The 21,318-nt window shown below is 43.0% G+C and overlaps 1 protein-coding gene across 12 annotated transcripts in view; it reads right to left on the bottom strand.

Moving 5' to 3' along the window:
- Positions 1-21,318, bottom strand: part of rapgef2b (Rap guanine nucleotide exchange factor 2b) — a 100,175-nt gene that overhangs the window by 10,980 nt on the left and 67,877 nt on the right. For 8 of the 12 annotated variants that reach the window (XM_027280749.1, XM_027280747.1, XM_027280748.1 and 5 more), the window contains 16 exons: positions 14,170-14,301; positions 9,682-9,859; positions 8,273-8,409; positions 7,331-7,489; positions 6,690-6,842; positions 6,386-6,550; positions 6,073-6,180; positions 5,793-5,996; positions 4,348-4,456; positions 3,622-3,898; positions 2,761-2,918; positions 2,356-2,370; positions 1,649-1,889; positions 1,175-1,558; positions 858-1,069; positions 35-158 (listed from right to left, as the gene is read on the bottom strand). In XM_027280749.1, the coding sequence (XP_027136550.1) occupies positions 35-158; positions 858-1,069; positions 1,175-1,558; positions 1,649-1,889; positions 2,356-2,370; positions 2,761-2,918; positions 3,622-3,898; positions 4,348-4,456; positions 5,793-5,996; positions 6,073-6,180; positions 6,386-6,550; positions 6,690-6,842; positions 7,331-7,489; positions 8,273-8,409; positions 9,682-9,859; positions 14,170-14,301 (2,756 nt within the window). The remainder of the gene's footprint in view (positions 1-34; positions 159-857; positions 1,070-1,174; positions 1,559-1,648; positions 1,890-2,355; positions 2,371-2,760; positions 2,919-3,621; positions 3,899-4,347; positions 4,457-5,792; positions 5,997-6,072; positions 6,181-6,385; positions 6,551-6,689; positions 6,843-7,330; positions 7,490-8,272; positions 8,410-9,681; positions 9,860-14,169; positions 14,302-21,318) is intronic. The other 4 variants (XM_010747850.3, XM_019263609.2, XM_019263613.2 and 1 more) reach the window with 2 other exon arrangements.

Below are 21,318 nucleotides of genomic sequence, written 5' to 3'. Positions count from 1 at the left end.
ATCTTTTTTTTTTTTTTTTTTTAAGATTTCTTACCTGGTACGGAACATGAGGGCCGGGTCCATGTTGACAGAGGCCATGCGACCGACATGGCGAATTTCTTTGGCAATCATCCTCAGCTTCTCAAAGTTCACCAGGCCGTCCACTTTAGAGTCATTGCCTGAGAAACAGGGAAAGAAAGAAAGTGAATACCAGCTGCTCACACGTTACACAGCTGACAAAACTAATACCGATCAGGAGGACTACAGCGATACACACCTTAAGTCCACACATACAAATCTGGTTGAATTTAAAGGAGGAACCATAATCTGACATTGTGATATATAAATGAATATGGCACAGAAATGTGTGAATAAACCAAAGTTTGCAGTAACTGCCATTACAGCTACTAAACGGCGGTGTTCACATAATTTGATGGCTATATTTAAATGACTCATTAAATTATAGATGTATGGCTCTAGTTTATTAGTTGAAATGGGCATGAAAGCTGTGAGAGCTTTTTCCTAGCACATGCCAAGTCCAGAATCAAAAGAGTGCAGTACATTATTTTGTAGCCATTACATTTTGATTAAAACAATCTGACATATGGACAAAAATGTATGACAGTATTACAACTCATCTTTGTGTTAAATGGTTCGGCTAGCCAGCCTCGAAATGTCAAGGAAGTATAGCTATACCTGAACATTTTACACAGTTAAAGGAGCAACGAGACAATTTGAATCATCTAAAAAGTGACATTTACATTCCATCATTCTACTGATCATTTGGCTATACAAGCTCTACCAAATGCTGCAATCTTAGAGGTGGGATCAGCTTTATATGTTTTTTTATTTAGACACATCAATTTCATGTCATCTACCTTCATGTAGGAAGGTGAGGTCCTTCTTGATGACGGGGAACAGGGGGATGATTGGTGGCTGGAGGTTTTGATTGTTGAGGACATTCCTGTACTTGGCCATATTTCTTGAAGGGTCAAAAAGGTCCTGCAGGTCCCCAAACAGCTTCTCATACTTGCTAGGTAGCTTCTCCCATGTTCCCCTCAGTCTGGAGACTGGAGCCAGGTTCAGACCACTGTGTGTGGGGGGAAACATATTAAACATGAGCATGGGAAAATAGTCCTTATTTATGCTTGATCTTAAAACTGAATGTGTAAGATCACACGACGACACAGTTTACCTGATGATGGCGAACATGGAGTTGAAGTTCTTGCACTCGCGGCAGTGCAGGGCGATCTTGATGAAGTGCTTGACGGTTTTCATACGTTTGAGTTGGTTGGGCTCCCGCGTCACCTCCGTGGCCACCCAGAAGGTCTCGTGGTTGATGGCCTCCTCGAAGCGCTTCAGGCTGGCCGAGCCCGTCTTGGAGCGCAGCTTGAACAGGTCGTCGATGTATTCGGTTGGCTCGATGGCACAGAAAAGTTCAAAAGCTCGCATGGAGAGCTGAGTGGCAACCTCCACTGTACTGAGCTGCAACAAAGAGATCTGGCCTTCTCGCAGGAGGTCCTGAGCGTCCTCGTCTGAACATAATGTCTCTGTCTCCATGTTACTCTTTAGGTAGTATCTGAGGAGAGACGAGAACGTGTGGGTTTAGTGTTGAAAGATGAATCAGGTCAGAAAGAAAGGTGGCACAACGAGCTGCAGATGTCGTTACCTGCCACTCAGTTGAATCCTGTCGGCTAGTTTCGACAGCTGGTCCGGTAGCCGCCTCTGTTTGATGACGCCTTCTGGTGTGACGGATACTTCACACAGCGAATAAGCCTCTGCTGCAGCAGTCAGAGCAAACTCCCTGATAGCCTGGGCCACCACCTCCTTAGCTGTTGTGTCCTTCCCAATCATGATGTACCGAGACTGCTGGTCTGCCTTGAAGACTCGTAATACCTGGTCCGACATATCTGGAGATGCAAAACACAACATGAGGAGAGATGCTTACCCCTTAGCATTGTTTTTACTGTGAGGTACCAATCTCATTATAGAACTAACACCAATGATTTTTTTGGTTTTCCCAGAGTTATTAAACCCATCTTCCCAGCATTCCCCTCACCAGCAGCTTTGAGCTGTAATCATTTATTAGTCTGATAAGCACAACCCTGCAGATCATATGACCCAAAATCTCTGTTACAAAATCAACACCCATGTGCCCTCAGAAAACCTAAAGGTCAGCGGCCAGTGCAATGCTGTTAGCTTTACTCAATTAGCATTTACAGTCACGAATGCAGATTAACTGAGTTTATGTTACATGTACCAACTGTGATAAAGCAGCCGATAAACGTCGGTTACGTATGAAATAGAAGCTGACAGCATTGACAAAGACGCGACTGTGCTCGGAGAAGCGGGATCATGAGGGGAGAAGACACTCACTCAGTATGACAGGGGCTGGAAGAGCATAAACAACGTGATGGACAGGAGTTAATGAAGACAGAAATATAGAGACCATATTTCCATAACTGGCTCGATACAGTCGGGAGAGTAACTTCATGTAAATTCATAGACTATATATACTATTTCATTTCATTTCTCATTTCAGCCAATGAGTAAGACTTTAATATTTTAATAAGAATTGTTGTTTATCAGTGTTTGATTAAACCCCAAATACAGGCATTAATACCTGGTTATTTTATCTTCAAACACCCGATTAAGGAGCCTATTGATGGTTTAAGAATCTAACAAATGAACCATTCAAATATTTTAATAATAAAAAGTCATAATCCAATTTTTTCCATCTTATTTGCCAATGACTGCTTAAAGTAACACGTGAATACACACCAGGCTGGTTGTTGAAGTCGAGGATGCGGTGGTGAGACTGCAGAAGGTCCGGGTTTGATGACGACAGGTTTCCACTGACGGGCAGAGGTGGTGGGATCTGTTTGGACTGCTTCATCCCCACAATGCTGTCGTCCTGCGATTGGCCCACGCAAATGTCACTATGGAAACAAGAGGGAGAGCATGGGGAGGGGTGAGAGAGCAGTTCTGTCAACAAAAGGCAGATGGCGATATTAGTGCTGGCAGGAGCTGGAAGCTGTGCAGAGAAATATAGCCACATTTTATTTACACCTAGTATTGGGTGATTGTTGCCATGACAGGTACACATTTAGGTCAGTGAGCAGAAATGTCTAATTTGAGATTATTATTATTAGAATAACTCAATGGGAATCTCTCTGTTCTCAGGGAAACCTGGCACAACTGAAAACTTATTTTTCCAAGCTATCTTTCAGTTCAGAATTTATCTCTGCTTACTCAGTATGATCACAGTTAATATTTCTTTTTTTCCTGACTCATTGTCAGCTATGGGCAGCAATAGCATCAGTACGATCTGTCTGATTCAGCTCAGCAAGTCACTGATTGATCAATCTCGGCGCGCGTTCGCGCCGCATCAATCAGAGCAGTGTCGCAATGTGAAGGGAAAAACTGACAAACAGCCCAATCATGATCAGAAACAAAACTCACTGCATCTCTCTCACATTCCTTTAGCGTCATTTTGATATAAAATCACAGAACTGCTAGTGTGATTATACGGTATTAAAATAAATTCATACATCTACAACTGTAAACATGGAATGTTATGTTGTTCCGCTTTTATTTTCTTAAGAATAAAAGTTAGTGTTAACATGTTATTATGTGAATTACTTGTATGGTTTAGGAGGCAGGATGCTGGTGAGTGTCTTGTCGAAGATCTTCTTCAGCTTGTTGCGTCCTCCCACTGTGTTGGTCTTTGCTTTCTTGCTGACCTTCTCCAGGCCCATCACCTGCTCCACGTCCACTGCCAGGTCAGGGATGGAGTAGCGGCTAGCCTTCTTGATGTCTCCGATTTTTGGAAGGTGAGGCGCGCCATTCTTTCTGTCATGTTCCTCCTCAACATCCAAATCATGGTCGTGTTCTGGCCTCGTTAGCAGCTCTTTAAACACTGGACAGGAGGAGGGTGACAAACATTTAGTACATATACTTTGTATTGAAGTGACTGCTACCATAAGGATTTCCCCTCTCCACCTTTTTTCTTTTAGGTTTTAAGTACTCCTGTCTCTTTTATTAAATAATAGGACTCTGGGCCTCTCGCTTTGAATTATTAATTTGGGGTATAATTGATTTAAAACACCAGTTCCAAACCTTTTGCTTCCTGATCTCTTAAAACTAAGCAAAGTCTACTTGCAGCATCTCATCGCAGACTGATTTTGCTGTATTTAAGAAGTTAAATCATCCATTCTTTTAGTAATTCATAAATCTTTGCTTTCCTGTTAATCATCTCGTGACCTTCCACAGGGAACCCCTGATTGCAATGGGTAAACGCACACATAAAACATGAAAAGCACCATATCTCACAAGATGCTAAGAAGGTTTGATAACAAAGGACTTTACCTAAAAGGTTTGTTTTCACAGTTATGGACAAGTGGGTATTGTTCTTCAGAATCTCGTTGGCTTTGCTGAGCTGGACATTCTCAAAGTTCTGCCCGTTGACCTCCATGATCTGCAGACAGGAGAAGGTAGAGCATTTTACCAAACTGTCCGATACATAAACCACCAGCAGAATGAAACAATGCGTTTGAGGAGTTCAGTGGGAGAATCGCAGCAGGATTTTGTCTTTTGTGCACTCAGCCCCTGTATCTCTGTAAAGGAGGTGAGTGAGTAAGATGAGTGGGTACTCTCTAAGAAAAATGAAGCAAATATAAAGCTACGGCAACTTGATCCAAAGGAATGCATGTGGATTAAGAGGCAATTTGCTGCACTGGTGGGCAAGAGAAACCTGCCAGTAAACTACTCGATGCGTTTTCTGCCTCACTTGTCATTGTGTCATGTCAAAATAAATGCCGTATTGGATCTGCGCATGAAGTGTTGAACAAGAAAATGTTCCAGGTAATTATCTCTGAACTATATTTCATCCAGTGAACAAAGAGGCAGTGAACTCCAATCCTCTGGCATCATGGCATTTAGCCCAACACATGGTTTTGGCATTAATGAGGGCCGTGTCACCTTCAAATTGTCTTGTCTTTGTCTTAACAGCTTGACCTCTGTATATGTGCCGGATATTTGCATTTCAACGCAATTTGCTAACCAGCCTTTGCCGCTTCCTCTTTAGTGGAAGAGGAAGTCACCTTTGACAGTAACACAAGGACAGGCCATCCTGTGCTGCTGCGAGGCTGGAAAAGATGGACTTACAAGACCAACCGCGTGTTGAGGAATCAGCAGCGTTTAGTGAAACGCTGTGCACGAATACAAAAACGACGAGCGAGCGGTGATGGCAACTAAAGCTGTTTAAAAAAAAAAAGGGGAAGGTGTGAGCGGGCATGAGAGTGAATGCATCCAAGCATGTCAGCTTCTCCGCTTCCTTTTGGGGAAACAGCTGCAAGGGATGTTTGGAGTCAAGAGGGCTTAACTCACATCCAGACACTCTCAAGATGGTTTCATGGATTAAGGGACTTTTGCTTAAAGCCCTGAAGACTGCCAAGTGTGAAAACGGTTGAGAAGTCAAGTTGCAGAAAGCCAGCACAGGCTACCCACGGCTACTGGCAACTTTTAATGCTAGTTAGAGCAGTTAGGGCAGCAGTAAAACCAATTTCACGACAAAAAAAAAGCATTTCAAGATGAGAAAAAAAAAAGCAAGAGCTAGTCTGTCTGACAGGCGTGATTCCTGCTTACAGTTGTAGCCTACAGTCAAAATATATGGAACTTGAAAGCCGTGTGCAACTCTAGAGCTTTTACCTGCTACCCTGACAGCTCAAGAAGAGCAATGTGTGCTGTCTAAAATGGCTCTATGCGTACAATAACATGGCAACAAAGAAATGTCTTTGAGTGAGTAACCTCACCTGATCTCCACGCTTAAGGCCGACTTCTGCTGCTTTGCTCCCCGGCTCCACAGCATCTATAAAGATGCGGAACCCTTTCTCCTGACCTCCGAGAAGGCTAAAGGCCAGAGGAGAGTCCCTGGACGGCTTGGTCAGTGTCACCAGCCGCGGCTTGGCTTTAGCAGCGCATGCTATATTTAACAGTCTGAGGTGCCCACACATTTTCTGAAAAAGAAATTGATGATGTGAGTAAAGTGCTATAAACACAAAATAGATAATTGCTGTATAGTTTTGCACTTACTTCTTTCTCCAGATTGTTCTCAAACTCTTCCAGAAAGTGTGTCATAGCAGGATCACCCTCAAAGTCATTGAAGTGATTGTTTACCCACAGCAAGACTACCCGTGTAACCTGGAGCAATCACATGATCAGCACAGGTCAACGTACAGTTTACTGGATGACTACAAGTGTGTGTGTGTGTGTGTGTGTTACGTAGTTTACATCCTGACCTAAAAATGTCTATGGGTTCATGGAAAAACTGCTGAAGTGTGTCATTTGTAGCAGCATACTGTATTTCGTCACTTCATGTAGGCATATGGTGGTCCTGCTTCCGTACCTTGTCCCTGAGACTGGGGTCGTGAAACCACTCCAGGAGCTTCTTGCCCACGACCATGGGGCTGGAGAGGAAGGTCCTGTAGGTCAACAGGAAGTCCTCGATGTAGGTGGGGTCCACCACTGAGTGCTCCTCCACCAGGTGCATGGTGAGACGCTCCGGTGTGCCCTGATGATATTGGTTTAAAATAACCGTTCATTCAATGCGACTGGCTTACAGGTAGTTATTTGGAAGACTGTTCAGACACTCTTCGTTTTTATTTTTGGATTAAAGGGAAATGTGAACCGATTGAATTGTGATTCATCACCTTGATAACGATGTGTCCTTTCCTGGTGCCAGTCCGGTCCAGTTCACGGTGCTCCTTCACCATAACTATCTCCCCTTCCTCCTCAACCTTCTGCATGTTCTTCTCTACCTGGTTGAGGATGCAGCAGTAGTCCTGCTGGGCTATACACACAAACTGGACAAGACGAGGAAAAACAAGAGAAACAGATTTTAGACATTTTGACTCAAACTTGTATGATAAAAAATTTATTTATTAATATCTTCTTAATTCTTGGTCTGTTAGTGTCGTCACACCACAGATTAAATGAATACAACTGATAAGAGCTGATTATGAATAAATTCTGCATAGCAACCAAACTACTATTCCCACTGATAAATGATGAAAAAAGGGCTGTTACTAATTAGGAGTGAAGATTTCCTCATCCCAGCCACTACACTACAAATAGTAATCTTGTTTTTGGCATGAGCTGGCCTTCATGTTGTGTCTCACATCTAAATGGAAGCCATTTTCATAATGGAGTGAAAGCAAACACTGTCTGGATGGTATGGGTTAGAGCAGGGTTTAATATCTTGAGATCAATATCAAGATCTGCGCTCTGCTCATCACACTGGTTAACCACAAACGGACATAACATGCTCAATTATTTACAACCATGTTCCTACCTGGCAGTCGTCCACCTTGGTCTTCATGACGCCCTTCATGTATTCCTTCTCCATGGTTGGTGACACCCCAAAACTGTTCCCCATGCACAGGATCTCCGTCCGGCTGTCGGGGTACGTCACCTCCACTGAACCGTTCAGGATCACTGACCACGAGTCCAGCTGGAGTCCAAACACATGGTCGTGTTAGTGTTAGATGTTGGAGGAAGAAAAGAGAGGAAAAATACTACAATAGTAACTCTGTTGATCACGCTCAAGATCAAGTCAAGTTACATTCCCAACAGCTGGTGTCGCTTAATGAGTCATAGTTGACCAAAAAGAACCATTTGCATAAACTACAACAAGACTGCTCCACTAACAGATGTTTTATACTTTCCTCAGAGAGGTACAGCACTAGATACAACAGTAAATTATCACAGCCAACTAGGATATGAAGTATTTTTAGAAGTATTGCATGCTTGATGGAAATGAAGACTCTTAATCCTTTTGAAGGGTTAAGTAAGAATAAGGATGTTTTTAAAAATTCTTGAAAAGCTTTCAGGAACATTTATTACTTCACATATTTTTCCCTCCGAAAGCACCGATATGCTCAATGGACCATGAATTCTCTATGACCGGACATTTACTGAAGTGATCCAGCCTTCGAGGTAAGGTCAGCGCTTTTATTGTCTGGGTGCATCATAGGAAAAAAACAAGTAAACCGTCCCTATTGAAACTTGTGTTGTGCCTTCACAGAAGAATAAGTGCTGCCTGGTTGAATTGCCTGAGGGATCGTGGAAAGGCCTGGTGATGAGGGTTGCTCGCCATTCAGATTTAATAGAGCAGAAAAAAACATCAAATGGAAGAAGAAAGATTCATTGGTGTGAAGGGGTGAAACGGTCCCCGAGAGACACACATATAGAGATAGCATTAAAAAAGGCAACACACACACACACACACACACACCTCCTCTCCATCATTGAGAACGATGGTGCCGGCACGCTCGACCACAGCGAAAACCATGACGGCGCAGAGTTCCCTCCTCACTGACATGGTCATGTTGGCGAACGCTGGCAGTTGGTGCATGAACTCCAGTAATTGCTCTGAGAGGGACAGAGGAGAGACAGCGGAGGAAGTGGAGGTGGTTGTGAAAAAGAGCAAACAGAGTCTTGACACCCAGAGGAGAGAAAGAGGACAGGCAGCGCTGCTCTTGGCAAGCGTGCATCGCCCTCGCTTTCCAGCCAAGAAGGAGCGGGGCTGGAGGCTGAGCATCAAAATAGATCATCACCACAGTGAATAAGCCAACAGAGGAATCATTATCTGGAGAACAGAAAGCCAAATATCAATTCCATTGACAGAAACTTTCAAGGCGAGCCAAGAATAATTGCTGACACTTCACTCAGTGACCTCAGTGTGAGTTAAACGAAGTCATTGCAGACTTTCAAACTGAAATCATATTTAGAGCTCTGGTCGCCAAAATAAAAACACATTTTCTGACTTTCATGCATGGATTTCACTAAATATGTTGTTCTGTAAAAATGGGATTTATTATTGGGTGTGTCGCCAAGGGAAATGCCACGTTTAATCCAACACATTCTGCAGAATCCCACACTGAAATCCTCTCTCCTCATCTACCAACCCCCACCCACCCCCCAGGCTGGCTGGCTGGCTGGCTGGCTGGCTAGCAGCAGTCTGGCGTACCGGCTGACCTGTGCTTGGCATGGCAACAGCGTCGTGTGTGAAGCTGCGGAAGCACTGAAAGTTTAATGTGCTGGGAGAGGTGAGGCGAGAGGATGTGCCGGAGTGACCTAGAAAAGCCTGCCGGCAGAGGGAGGGGTCGTGCCGTGGGGAGATAAACGAACGGGGGGAGGGGGAGAATGGTTGGCAAGTCACTCTCTGCATGCAGTGCATCCTCCTCCTCCTCCTCCAGTCCACATCTGTAGCTAAGCTCAGAGTGTGTGTGTACTGTTTTTTTAAAACATGCCTATCATTAGCATTGGAATTGAGTCATAGCTTTAAGGGATATGATACCGCACGCCTGATGGGGCTTCGAGAATTACTCGAAAGCTGACATTGTAAATGAGAGCAAGGAGGAAAAAGAGGTTTCAGACAAATGGAAATGTGTTGTGGCACATTTAAATAAGAGAAGCAGGGTGTGGCTTTTATATAGTTATTCTAAAATTGGAAGCTGAGAACAACACTGCTCATGTTTTTCACAGATATCTTTGAAAATACACTTCTCTTAAGAAATCTTACAGAACTAGGGAGGATATTTTTAAAAGCGAACACTGCATGGCAAATGTATATTTATTTAAACTAGTGCAACTCATACGCTGCAATGCAACACAAACACCAGCACCGAACTGCTGGCTCACCTATGTCATCGTCGGTTCTGTCCATGGGGTCCTTCTCCAGACAGTCCCGCACGATGTCCCGGCTCATGAGGGGGTCCGACGCTCGCTCGATGTCCTCCTCATCGTCGTCCTCTTCCGAATCGACGGCGGTCTCTGGCAAGCCACTCAGGTCCATGTCGCCTGGTTCGTTTTCTGTGGCCTACAAAGAGAAAACGGAAGAGAGATGAGTCGGTTATCTGCTAAACAACGGAAAGGGATTTTAGTGTCTCCATTCAATATTAGCAGTTGGCTCCAAAAGTCAAAGTTCAGTTGGAGCAGTGTGTCTTTGAGCTCGACACTGAACCACCTACCTGCATGCTCATTACAAACAACATGTTATAGCGTCGGCTATATGCCTGAAAAATGAATAAAAAGAAAACCAAACTCGTGTTCACCTGTCAAAACTCAGACAGAGCAAACTCATTTGTAACCAGCCAGTGTATGAATTCAGCATAATAAGGATGCAGAGGTGGAGGCTGCAGAGCACATACACACTGCTGAAATCATTGTACAGTGCAAACATCAGCTGCGACACGGTGCACAGGTGCCAACCAAAAGCAAAAACTGTAGATTTGACCCATTTCATGAAACAGATTAGCCGTATTCAGTACAGTATGAGAAAGACAGCCGTCAACACTACATACCAAACAGTCTGCTACGCATAGTAACAAGCTAATTAACTCCAACTTTCCACTCCTCTCCCAGCCACCCACCCGACTCGGCAGACTCACACCGCCTGCCTCGCAAGATGAAATATGTGAGGAGGTGGGAAAATGAACTGAGATGAGGAGCGAAAGTAATGCAATTACATGTGCAGGAGTGATACTAATGGAGTTGCTATCATCAAAGAAAATATTTCTATAAATGACAGAGGGGTCATACTGCCTGCTCACACAACGTGAAACCTTCTCACGGAACAAACCAAAGTGGTTGAGGGAAAGGGGCCACAAGCATGGAGTGAAAACGAACCTCCTTACCTCAAAATGTTGCCCGACCTCAAGCTTCTTAATAGAAAGCGAAGAAAAGGTTGCCTTTGCAAATTGTCCACAAAATCCCAGAGCCAGACGCATCTTAACCTCCCAGACTGTCGGTCTGCTTTTGAATTTTTCAAGGCTTGGAGTCCCTGTACCCGTCTCTCACAGAAACCCTGTGTCATTTCTCCTCAAACGCCATGTGCAAAAGGCTCATTAATGATTCAGGTCAGTGTCTGAGAGCCATTTGGGCGTCACCGGTGCACACACCCTGGTGGGCGAGGCAGATGATCCGGGTGCAAAGGGTGTGAGAAGTCACAGATTAGGAGCGGCGCACAATACAATACTTGAGTATATCAAATCATGAACAGGAGCAGAAAAGAAAATCTAGAATCAAAATGGAAGGACTTCTCCCATAAATTTGAATAGCATTCCCTAGGCACCCTTTGTCCTAAAACCACAGACAGCTGCATATTCATTGCTCATTTTCTACAGATGGACAGAGGACACACTAGAAAAGGATCACCGCACTTGTTATCAGCAGTGAATAGATCGAGGAACAAACAGAAAACTCAGTGAAGCAGAAGTGAGGATGCATATTCCTTCATGGACGCCACACTGAATTAATTAGCTTCTAACAAGGTGCAAAAACACTTAACACGCCACATGGAGATAACGTGCTCAGCCATCTTGTCTCGCTGCATCTAAATACAGGTTGCCTGTGTGCCTTTGTATTCGCACGCTCGTTTTCATGTCATCTGTGCATCAAAAATCTATAAATGTGCAGTAAGCATTAAGAGTCCGTGGGCGAGTCAGGTGTTGTTAATATTTCATCACTGCTATTCTTGGATCAATGCTTTCAAAGTCCTGCTGAAGGACCAATTTCATGATTTATTCAGACACAAAACAGTGTAGCATGTTGCAGGTGACGTGAGGCCGATGTGGGGCTGTTCACATGGTGCTCCAGTTGTAGAGGCCAAAGGAGGCTGTGGAGATCAGAGCAGCGGGGGGGGGGGGGGGGGGGGAGGGTGGAACACTGGTTGAACTATTTAACAGTTCACATCAAAAATCTGAACCCCAATCTGCTCAGTGACTCTCCATGCACCTCTCTCTCAGCTTCCTGTAGTCTCAAGTGTAAAGAAAAAGAAAAAAAAAAAAACAGGTCTCCCCCGATTCGTTTATTTAAAAAGAACCCCCGAGTGAGAAGCGCAAACATTGCTAGTGATCAGCCACATCATGTTATTAATTCTGAAATCTGCAGGGCGCAGTTCAGCTAACGATAAAAAAGCAATGTTGCAGAAAACAAACAGTTTGGAGAGTCATGTCGGATATGCTGGGATAGTAAGAGATGAACTGTTATCCTTGTCTAAACATTAAGCAAGAGGCAACCCTGCAGACCGGCTGATAAAAGTAAAACTAAATTTATCTTGTTTATTTAACAGCCAACACTTCATTCTTATTATGGGGGTGATGCAGGAGTCACTCTCTTTAGATAAACCTGAGGGATCAGCGCATGATTAACAGGAGAGGGAAATAAATATAATAAAAATGTATTTTTCAGACATTTCTGCGAATTACTGGATAACTGTGGCTGAATTGAAACAGGGCTGCACATAAGGATTATTTTCATTGTTGAATACCCAGATGATTATTTTCTCAATTAACTGATTCATCTGTTTTTCTATGAAAAAGCTATTTAAAAACGTCATGACAATCTCCCAAATATGAAAATGACATCTTAACATTTTGTTTGTTTCATCCAACACACAGTCAAAACCCCAAATTATTCAGTTTGTTATCATTCAAGACAAAGAAAAGCAGCAAATCCTCAGATTTGAGGCATTCAACCAGCAAATGTGTGGCTACTATGCCTCGAAAAGGTCTCAGACGGTTATCAGAACAGTTGCAGATTATTTTTCAGCATTCACACCAGTGTAAAGAAAAAGGCACAGAAGAAAAATCCCAGCTGATTGACAAAGGCACCAATCTGTAAAACAAACGTGGCACAAGAATACATGGAAGTAGATCAACAGTGAGCCATGAATTTGATCACATGTGACATTAAGAAAGAGCAGACACAGCACTCAGAGACAGCATATGTAGACTGGAAGCTGTTAGAGATCCAACAAAGGAGAAAAGAGAAAGCAGGACTGGAGAAAGAGTGAAAATCAAGAGAGGGAGACACAGATGGCTCTAAGACCGGGATCACAGACTGGGGACAGTAGAGCCTGTTCAACCTGCCCCAGCCAGCCACAGCCCAGCCAAACATAGAAACACAAACACACATCGCTACGATAACACACGCTTATACAGGCCTAACACGCTATTATAAAGCTGTATTCAAACAAGTCGAACGCCCCGGCACACACAAGCCAAGAAGAGGTCTGTACAACATAGTGTGATCCTGTCAATCACAAGCACACTTACACAAACAAACACACACACACACACACAAACACAAATAGACACACAGCAGGTACCAGTATCAGGAGCCAATAGGGTGGGTGCTCTGTGTTAAGAGGATTAGTTGCAGGGTTTGGGGCACGTCCACAGTCACGAGATTTACTGTGCGTGTTCTTTTCAGCTCAACTTTGAATTCATTTGTCCCTTTATTCTCACTTACGTATTTCTTTTTTATACTGAAACCATAATAGACATTCTGCAAAATACATAGTAATATTTGAGTGTAAAAGTTGCGCTTCACATGAGTTTGGACGTCACAGCTCTCCAGGAGTTCTTGTACTTCTGCTTTGAGGTGATGAAAGGCAGAGCTGGAGTCAGGATGTAGGCTGGACCACCTGCTCGCAGCCACCAGGCTGTCTGCTCATCTCCCGCTGAGCAGTGACAGTGTCCTATTAGTGTCTTAAAGCCTATTTGTCTGCCAAGCTTCATATCCTTCCCCAAATTCCCTTGTCCTACTTAATGAGACTAACCTGCCGTCCCAGAGGTATAGCTGTCATTTCACCAAGGAGGTTTACCAATTTGGAATAATGTGAGCTGGGCTGTCAGTTCAAGCCTCAAAATATATTCACACAAAATGATCCTCAGATTGAAACGTTAGCAGTTGATCATTTATACCATACAGACATGAGAATGGTATCGTCTTCTCAGCTAAGCTTCAGCAAGAAGTGTATGTCCCAAAATGTTGAGCCAGTGTGTAGGATTCTGTGGCATAAAGCCAGTGTTTAGTTTCTCCTCTGGGCTACTGTAAAAACCACCACGGAGGACTCTGTGAGAGAGAGGACCCGTGTCTGGAGATACAGAAGGCTCATCCGAAGGTACCAAAAACATGATTCTTGCATATTATATCTGTTTTTACCCAATAAATCCTCCTAAATGTTACACACTGAACATTTAAACGTGAAAACAAATAAAATTAGTGAATAACGACGACCCGAGCTACAGCGGGGGGGATGTTTAATAACACACAACCAACTATCCGTGCTAATCTAGTTAAACTATGACACCTGCTAGGGGAGTCAACACTGGGAGTCCTTACCTGGTAAATGTCTGACAGGCTGCTGCTTCCAGAGTCGCTGGTGATACTACATCCTGAGTGGCTGGAGGAGACGTGGGTCACCTGTGGGTGCAAGCCGTCGGCCAGGTGAAGTCTGCTGAAGTCTGCGGGGAGCTGCACATACACACACACAACATACACACAGATGGTCAGTATCAGCCGGCTCAGCCGCCACCACCGGTCACTCACACTTACACTCATGCGGACTGCCAGCCAAGTGGGAACATTTAGCGGCATGTTGTCCTTCAGTTTGTCTAAAAATAAAGCGTAGCGTCTTCTCTACTTTGGATTTCTTTCTATTGTATGGTCCACATGTGATTTTTGCATGTGACTTGTACATGAACTACAAAAACTGTTGCCCCATCAATTTTAATTGGCAAGTAGCTTAAAAAAACACTCATTTCTATTTCAATTCTATTCATGATTACTAGGGATTATCTATATTCCACAGCTGTGATAACACAATGTTGACAGAACAAAAAAAAATTAATTAGTTCCCCTGCAAGAGCTCAACTTTACACATCATTTCTTATCAAAGCAAGAGGAAGGCAGAAGTAAACGGCAAAAGTAGATGTTAATTAAATCATCCGACTTACACAGAGTCAGTCAAATACATTTATCAAGTTTAATACGACGTAGGACTGACTAAGTCTCTTTAGCTCTTAGTTAAAGAGCTCAGCAAACCTGCTGTCTGTTTAACAGAAAGTCTAACAGGTCTCATGAACCGGAGAAGATCTTTTACAGCTCTTGTTATCAGCCGTTAGCTAGTTGGACTTTCTGAGCAAACTAACAAGAAGGACTGCATACATCAAGGAAACACCCTAATTAAAGCATGCAACTCACAAAACCTGAATAAACACCAGGCAGTAATGGGTGGGGGGGACCCCTCTTAGTAATTCTTACTGTATAAAGCACCAGAAAGTCCTGTTATAATTAGCTACACTGTAAACAAGCCAACCCATATCTCTATGGAGACGACCCTGAAATGTAAAATACATCAGAAACCCCCGGCTGATGTTTGAGGGGGCAGATGAATAAAATAAAAACAAGAGCAGCATGCTTGTTCTGAATCTATATAGTGTTAGAGCTGAAAGGATTAGTTGATGGATGCATGGCTATGACACTTGATAATAAATTCATGGTTTTGAATCACTCAAGCAAAAATGCAATATTAGCTGGTGCCAGCAACAGCAACTTGAGCTCTGAGAATTGATACTGGGCATTTTTCACTATTTTCTGACATTTTATAGACAGAATGATTATACTTTAATTGAGAAAAATAATCGCCACGTTAGCAGAGAATTAAAAAACCTGTTTGGTGCAGCAACACTTCGGTTTCAAACTGAGAAAAATGTGGCCATCTTAAACCCTTAAACCTCAAACATGCCAACACGTGGTTACCATCTGTAAATGTCAAGCAAATATTCCTCTTTACATTTGTATATATTGTTTTAAATGTTGCACAATATATCTCAAATGAAAGCCATCATATCTGACTAGAACGCCAGAGGGCTGGATTATGAATTTAATCAGACTGCATAAACTGGTTCACGGGGTCTTATAGGCCTGAATATTTTATGGCCAAATGTTTTATTTACCAATACACTGTATATTTGATACTCAGCAGGGGGACCACTCTGAGCTGATTCCAGCTCCACTTCTGGCTGTGGCAGTTCATCAATATTCAATTTTTTACACCAAAAAGTCAAATGTTGCTAATTTAACTGGGTTGCTTTCTTTCGTCATTCGTCGTATAATTTCAGAGCTAAATCTGAACATCAAGAGGGTCAGTTTACACTTTTTTAAATATGCTGCGTGATTTCAGATGTGGATAGTAAACAAATTTGATTTTAAATATTTATTCTGCAGATGGAATCTTTCAACCCAGCTTTGATATGTTCCTGTAAATAAAGGCCAGACTGCGACTTCCATAGAAAAAACAACAACTTTGCGCTGATAAAGCCTGATGTAGGTGTGACATTGGACAGATTGTGCAGCCAGGCTTTCAGCTCTTCTCACGTGAGCTATTAAAGGTTAAACAGTCTCTGAAGTACAGTAGTCTGGCTTCGTCAGTGTGCTGTGAAAAAAGTGCCACCGTCTCAAATACGTTTTGGAAATCGGCCTAGACAGCGGCAACACTATGAAGTCGCACTTGGATGACAAATGGAGTAGATTGGATAGAAATACATCTTGGGAGGTTCATTTGCAAATAAATGAGTTTGAGCCGTCATCTGCTCTTGAACGTACTCTAAGAAAATGCCAGTCGTCACAGCCTCTGAAGCACTCATCTGCATTACGGCTTAATTAAAGAGTTTTGGAAATGGGATGAAAAGTGTTGCTGCCAGAATTATCACTGTGGAATATAAGAAACTAGTTTCGACTACAATGCTTCTCAATATTCATGGTCTGCCCTTTGAGACGGAGACGCAATAAAACTGAAGAGCTTGAAGGTGCTGTGGCACTGAATTGATTTGGCAGAAGGTGTGGCATGATATTTGGAGACCTTTCTGAGCTGTTTGTGGTGGGAAAATGAGAAAACAAGACGTATCTACAGTCATAGACAGCCTTTATGTGTTAGTGACAGGAGACTGAGAGCACTGCTCCTGTGGCACAGAGGTGGGATGTGACTATATTGTGTCAAAGATTGCCATCACGTTTAATTATCTGGCTGGCTGCACTAACTAAAATGGTCGACCGGAGGGCCCAGTCAGTCACTAACCCCCCTCGGGCTGCTATTTCCCATCCCCTCATCTGGTCGACTTCACTGTGAATGCCTCCAGCTGATTTTCACGTTATTACAGGCCAGACATTATTTTGTTAGTGTGACAAATCTCTTTGTCTGTTCATAACTGCAGTGATAAAGCCACATCACATTTCCTTTTGATGACTTCTGGGACCAGAAGAGATTATGGTCCTGTATATCACTCCCACGTAACACAAACCTCAGCAGTGAAGTTATGTTGGAGCCATGACTATGGCCATTTATATTTATTGCTGCACATCTGTCACAAGAGTGTTGTAGCTTTGAGGCTTTAATCCTACTTCAACTCTATTTTATAGTGAACATTTCGGGTCAGAAACTAAGCACACAGATCACTAATGTATCAATGGCATCGAACAACAAGCCATAGTCAACAACATAAGTGTAATATTAAAAATATATGGTGATATTCTATGTTTTAAGACCAAAACCAACAATCAATCCTACAAACAAGTATTGTCTTTATAACCAAAGTCAGATATAACCCGAATGAGCTACGCAGATTGTTCCTCTGATATGATGAACATAGAACTGTATTTTATACAAATACACATCCTGCAGCGTTAATAAAATTACTCAAAGCACCAAAAGTGCATTAATCTGCAGTTAAAAGGGAAAACTACGGTGCCCTTTTTTGAATTGTAAGTGTATATTTCTGAGATTTGTTTGAGAGCTCCCTCAAGGTTGAGAGCCACAATTATTCAAAAACATTCAAAAGAGGGACTAACATCCTTGCTTGAAGTCTTTCTGTGGGTTTGTTGACATTAACAAAAATAAAGTAAATGCTCAACTAAACTAAATTCATTCTGGTTGCACACAGTGAATGGAAGTGCACCAAAGGTAAATGAATTGAATCAGACAAGGCTGGTCATGTGGAGTTTGTCGATAATGCCTAGCCAGGAACTGGACTGGTCTACATGTCAATAATAATATCCCCACTGGTTTTCACAACCAGCTAGGAAGGATCCCCCTCCTCCCAACAAACCCCCCATAAACTAAGAGTCCCTGCCCCCAGGAAAGGGGGAGAGATAAAGGGAGGACAGGAAAGGGAGATAAAGGGAGAGGATAATAAACACTTAATCTCTGCTCTCCACTCATTTGGGTCATCCGTCTGTTGGTCAATAAGCCAGGGTCCATTCTGTCTATAAGCATGTGGTTCATTGACCTCTTGTGCAAAATGGCATGCAAGAGATGGGGCCAAGATGGATGCCAGCACAACAATAATGATATGCAAGCATTAAGCTTTTTCCAATCAGTGGCAGCACAACATGGCAAAGCATGTACAGTGCATCATTAACCTAAATCGATCCGCAGAGTACGTTCCAGCACACGATAAGTTAAATCTGTTAGAGGTAACTTATCGTCATCCATAACACAAAATTGCGATTTTGCTCCTACCTTACATGGAACTCTGTATCCTCTGCTGCCGAACTCAATGCTCTCTCACAAACAAATGAAGTGGACTATGCAGAACCACGAGCCGAAAATACGTACAATCAGCTGTCACAGGAGGATTAAGCATCGCTCTAATACCCGAGCCACAACACCCAGTTCTGCCTACATGTGAGCAGATGTGGCACTCCTTAAATTACACTGTAGACCTAATGACCTAGTTTGCTGGGTGGAAGCCCAGGGTGGAAGCGCTGGCTGGCTCTCAATCTTTTTACCAGCTTTATATGCTGGGGGTGAATCTGTGTTACTACACTAGATAGATGGCCAATATTGTGGGTGGCCAGGCTAAAAAAAAAAAAGCAAGATTTCCTAGTGTGCAGAACATTACGGCGCCTCAAAAACAATCTCATACTTACGCTGTAAGACGTCAAATTTGAATTGTTGGTTTTATGGGTTTAAAGTATGGAATAAAGCACAAAAACAAAATGATACGCCTTTCTGGATTCAAGCAGCTAAAGGCGTCTGAAGCTGCAGCCACTTCTCCTTTAAACGTCTCACATGTGGTTTTTACTTTGTCTGCTTGTTAAAAAATAGAACTGACGATGTTAGAATGCTGTGAGACAGCAGGCACATCCCAGAGTTTCCCCCCTGACCACAGTTGCAGTTTCTCACTTTCCTGAGCTGTGCGGATCAAGAGATTAAAACCCTTTCGGCAGGGTCTCCGATTAAATGGGCCTGATATGCTCTCTGGGCATTCCCCTCCCTAGTTACAGCTGCACCAGTCAGTACCGCACAAGCAAGCAGTTAGAAAAGGGGGGGATGATTACCTACAATGAGGTATACAGTCCACTATTACTGCTACTGCAATCATTGTTCTCCAGGTGCCAATTACTGCAAAAAGTAAGCCTTTCTCCTGCTTCATTGAAAATGTTGATGGATGTGCAACATATAAATAAATCTCCAAAAAGTATGTTTACACAGCTGTGCCAGTGTATAAATATATAAAATAAAGAAAAACATGTTACATCAAAAACATAGAAAAGAGTATCAATGTCTCGCCCACGCTTTCAATGTTATTTATTATCCAAGTCTAGCAATGCTAAAACAGTTGGGCACAGGTCTTAAGTACACAGACACTGATTCCATAAAATGCTCAGAGATAAGAAGACAATATTGATGGCCAAGCTATCGCCAAAAGATGAAGCCATAAAAGTCCATCATAACTAATAAATCAGCTTAAATTGCACTGTGATGGTGTAGCAACATGTGCCCGGTTGCAGTAAAGATAAAATGTAAGTGTAAGAATGGAAATTACAGGTCCCCGGAGGAAAGATAAACAATTAGGGAGTTACGCATATAACAGCCAATGGTCACGAACCCACTATGGTGATGTCATTACTGTAATATAATCTCGGGGGTTGTTATTGACCCTACCCTTGGTGGGTTTCCAGCTGGGCTAAATGAATATTTACACAAGCCTCTATCTGTATGCTAAATCAGACAAAGAGAAGATAGAGAGAGAAGAGGTTAAACAAACACATCCAGATTCGAAAATCAGTGAAGAAAAATGGAAAAGATGCAGATGCATCTAACTTGATGAAAGACAGCCAACTCTAAAACGAGCCAAACTCTCATTTTATGCACTCGTGTTTTACATAATTGCCGTTTGTGTTAATGCACTAGATTATCTGCCCGTTTGTCTGCCTTGACGTTCATGTGTGTGTTGGGCTTCCATCATGTTTTGGCTGCGGAAACCATCCTATCCTGCCAATAAGAAATCTTGAATTGGAATGTTGTGCTACTTAAATAGCACATGTGCTGTTTTACCTTTGTCAAAAAGGTAACTAGTAAATAATTTAGGGGCGTTTGAAGTGTGTAGAGAGGCCGCTGCTCGCTTGGCAGAGTGCGTTTGCTAGATTCCTGGAAAACCGGTCAAATCAATGTTGAAAGATCTATTTCACTGAGGGCATTACTCAAGTGACACAGGGCATCTTGAATACTATAGATTATTACAGTCATGCCATACTAGGAAGCGATACTGATAGGGCTGATATCAAGGTATATTCAGCATCAACATAGAGTTGAGCAGCACATTATAATCTCTAAAAATCAGAGTTGTTACAGAAAATAGTTGTAAAAAGGTTAAAATGGTACAAAACATGCTGTATTTTAAGGAATGGACTTTTAAAAAACAAATATAATCAAAAGATATTTCTATAGGAAATAATGTAGTTCTAAAGGATTGTTGAGGCTCTCTGTATCCTGTAAGGCCTCCCTGAGGGAGGCTGTGAGCATGGCGCATGAGATATGTCATCAACAATGGCACATCTATGACTATTATAGGAATATTACGGTGATTTTTTTCGTCTGGCATCTGTGCTCTGCGATCGGGGAACCGTCCATCAGTGTGATTTACAGCCTCGCCTCCGCGTGTTTGTGTGTGTGGTCCCGGTGTGTGAGTGATGCCAGCGGCGCCGACAGCCGATCAATCCGTTTACCGTTCAAGTGCAGATCAGCTCAGGCCTCCGTGTTGTCTGGCTTTTGGAGGAGCTGCCGGCTGCTGCTTCCAGCACCACGGACAGCGCCGCCACCACCACCACCGCCAGCACCAGGAGCAGCAGCAGCAGCAGCACGAAATAAACCGGAGGGTCACACCACAGACAGGCTTTAAAGCTCCCCAAAAATATCCACTGCATCCACGTAGGGAGTCATTTTCTGTTTTAAAGCAGCACTGCAAAAAGCTACCGACAGCTCCTGGAGGTTAAAAGGTGGAGACAGCTCCATCTGCGCACGCATGACATCACCTCCACATCTACTGCTTGACTGATTTCCCCTCTCCACCTGGCGCTGTTCATTTTTTTATGCACACGTCTTATGTACCTACAATCAAAGTGTTGTCACCTCAAGGCGTCGTAAAACATAACGAGGGCACAGACGTCTGTCGTTAAACACACACACACATCCGCACCGCTGGATGA

The sequence above is a fragment of the Larimichthys crocea genome, chromosome VII, assembly GCF_000972845.2.
Source record: "Larimichthys crocea isolate SSNF chromosome VII, L_crocea_2.0, whole genome shotgun sequence".
In the NCBI taxonomy this organism is placed as follows: domain Eukaryota; kingdom Metazoa; phylum Chordata; class Actinopteri; family Sciaenidae; genus Larimichthys; species Larimichthys crocea.
This window is presented reverse-complemented; position numbering and strand designations above follow the sequence as displayed.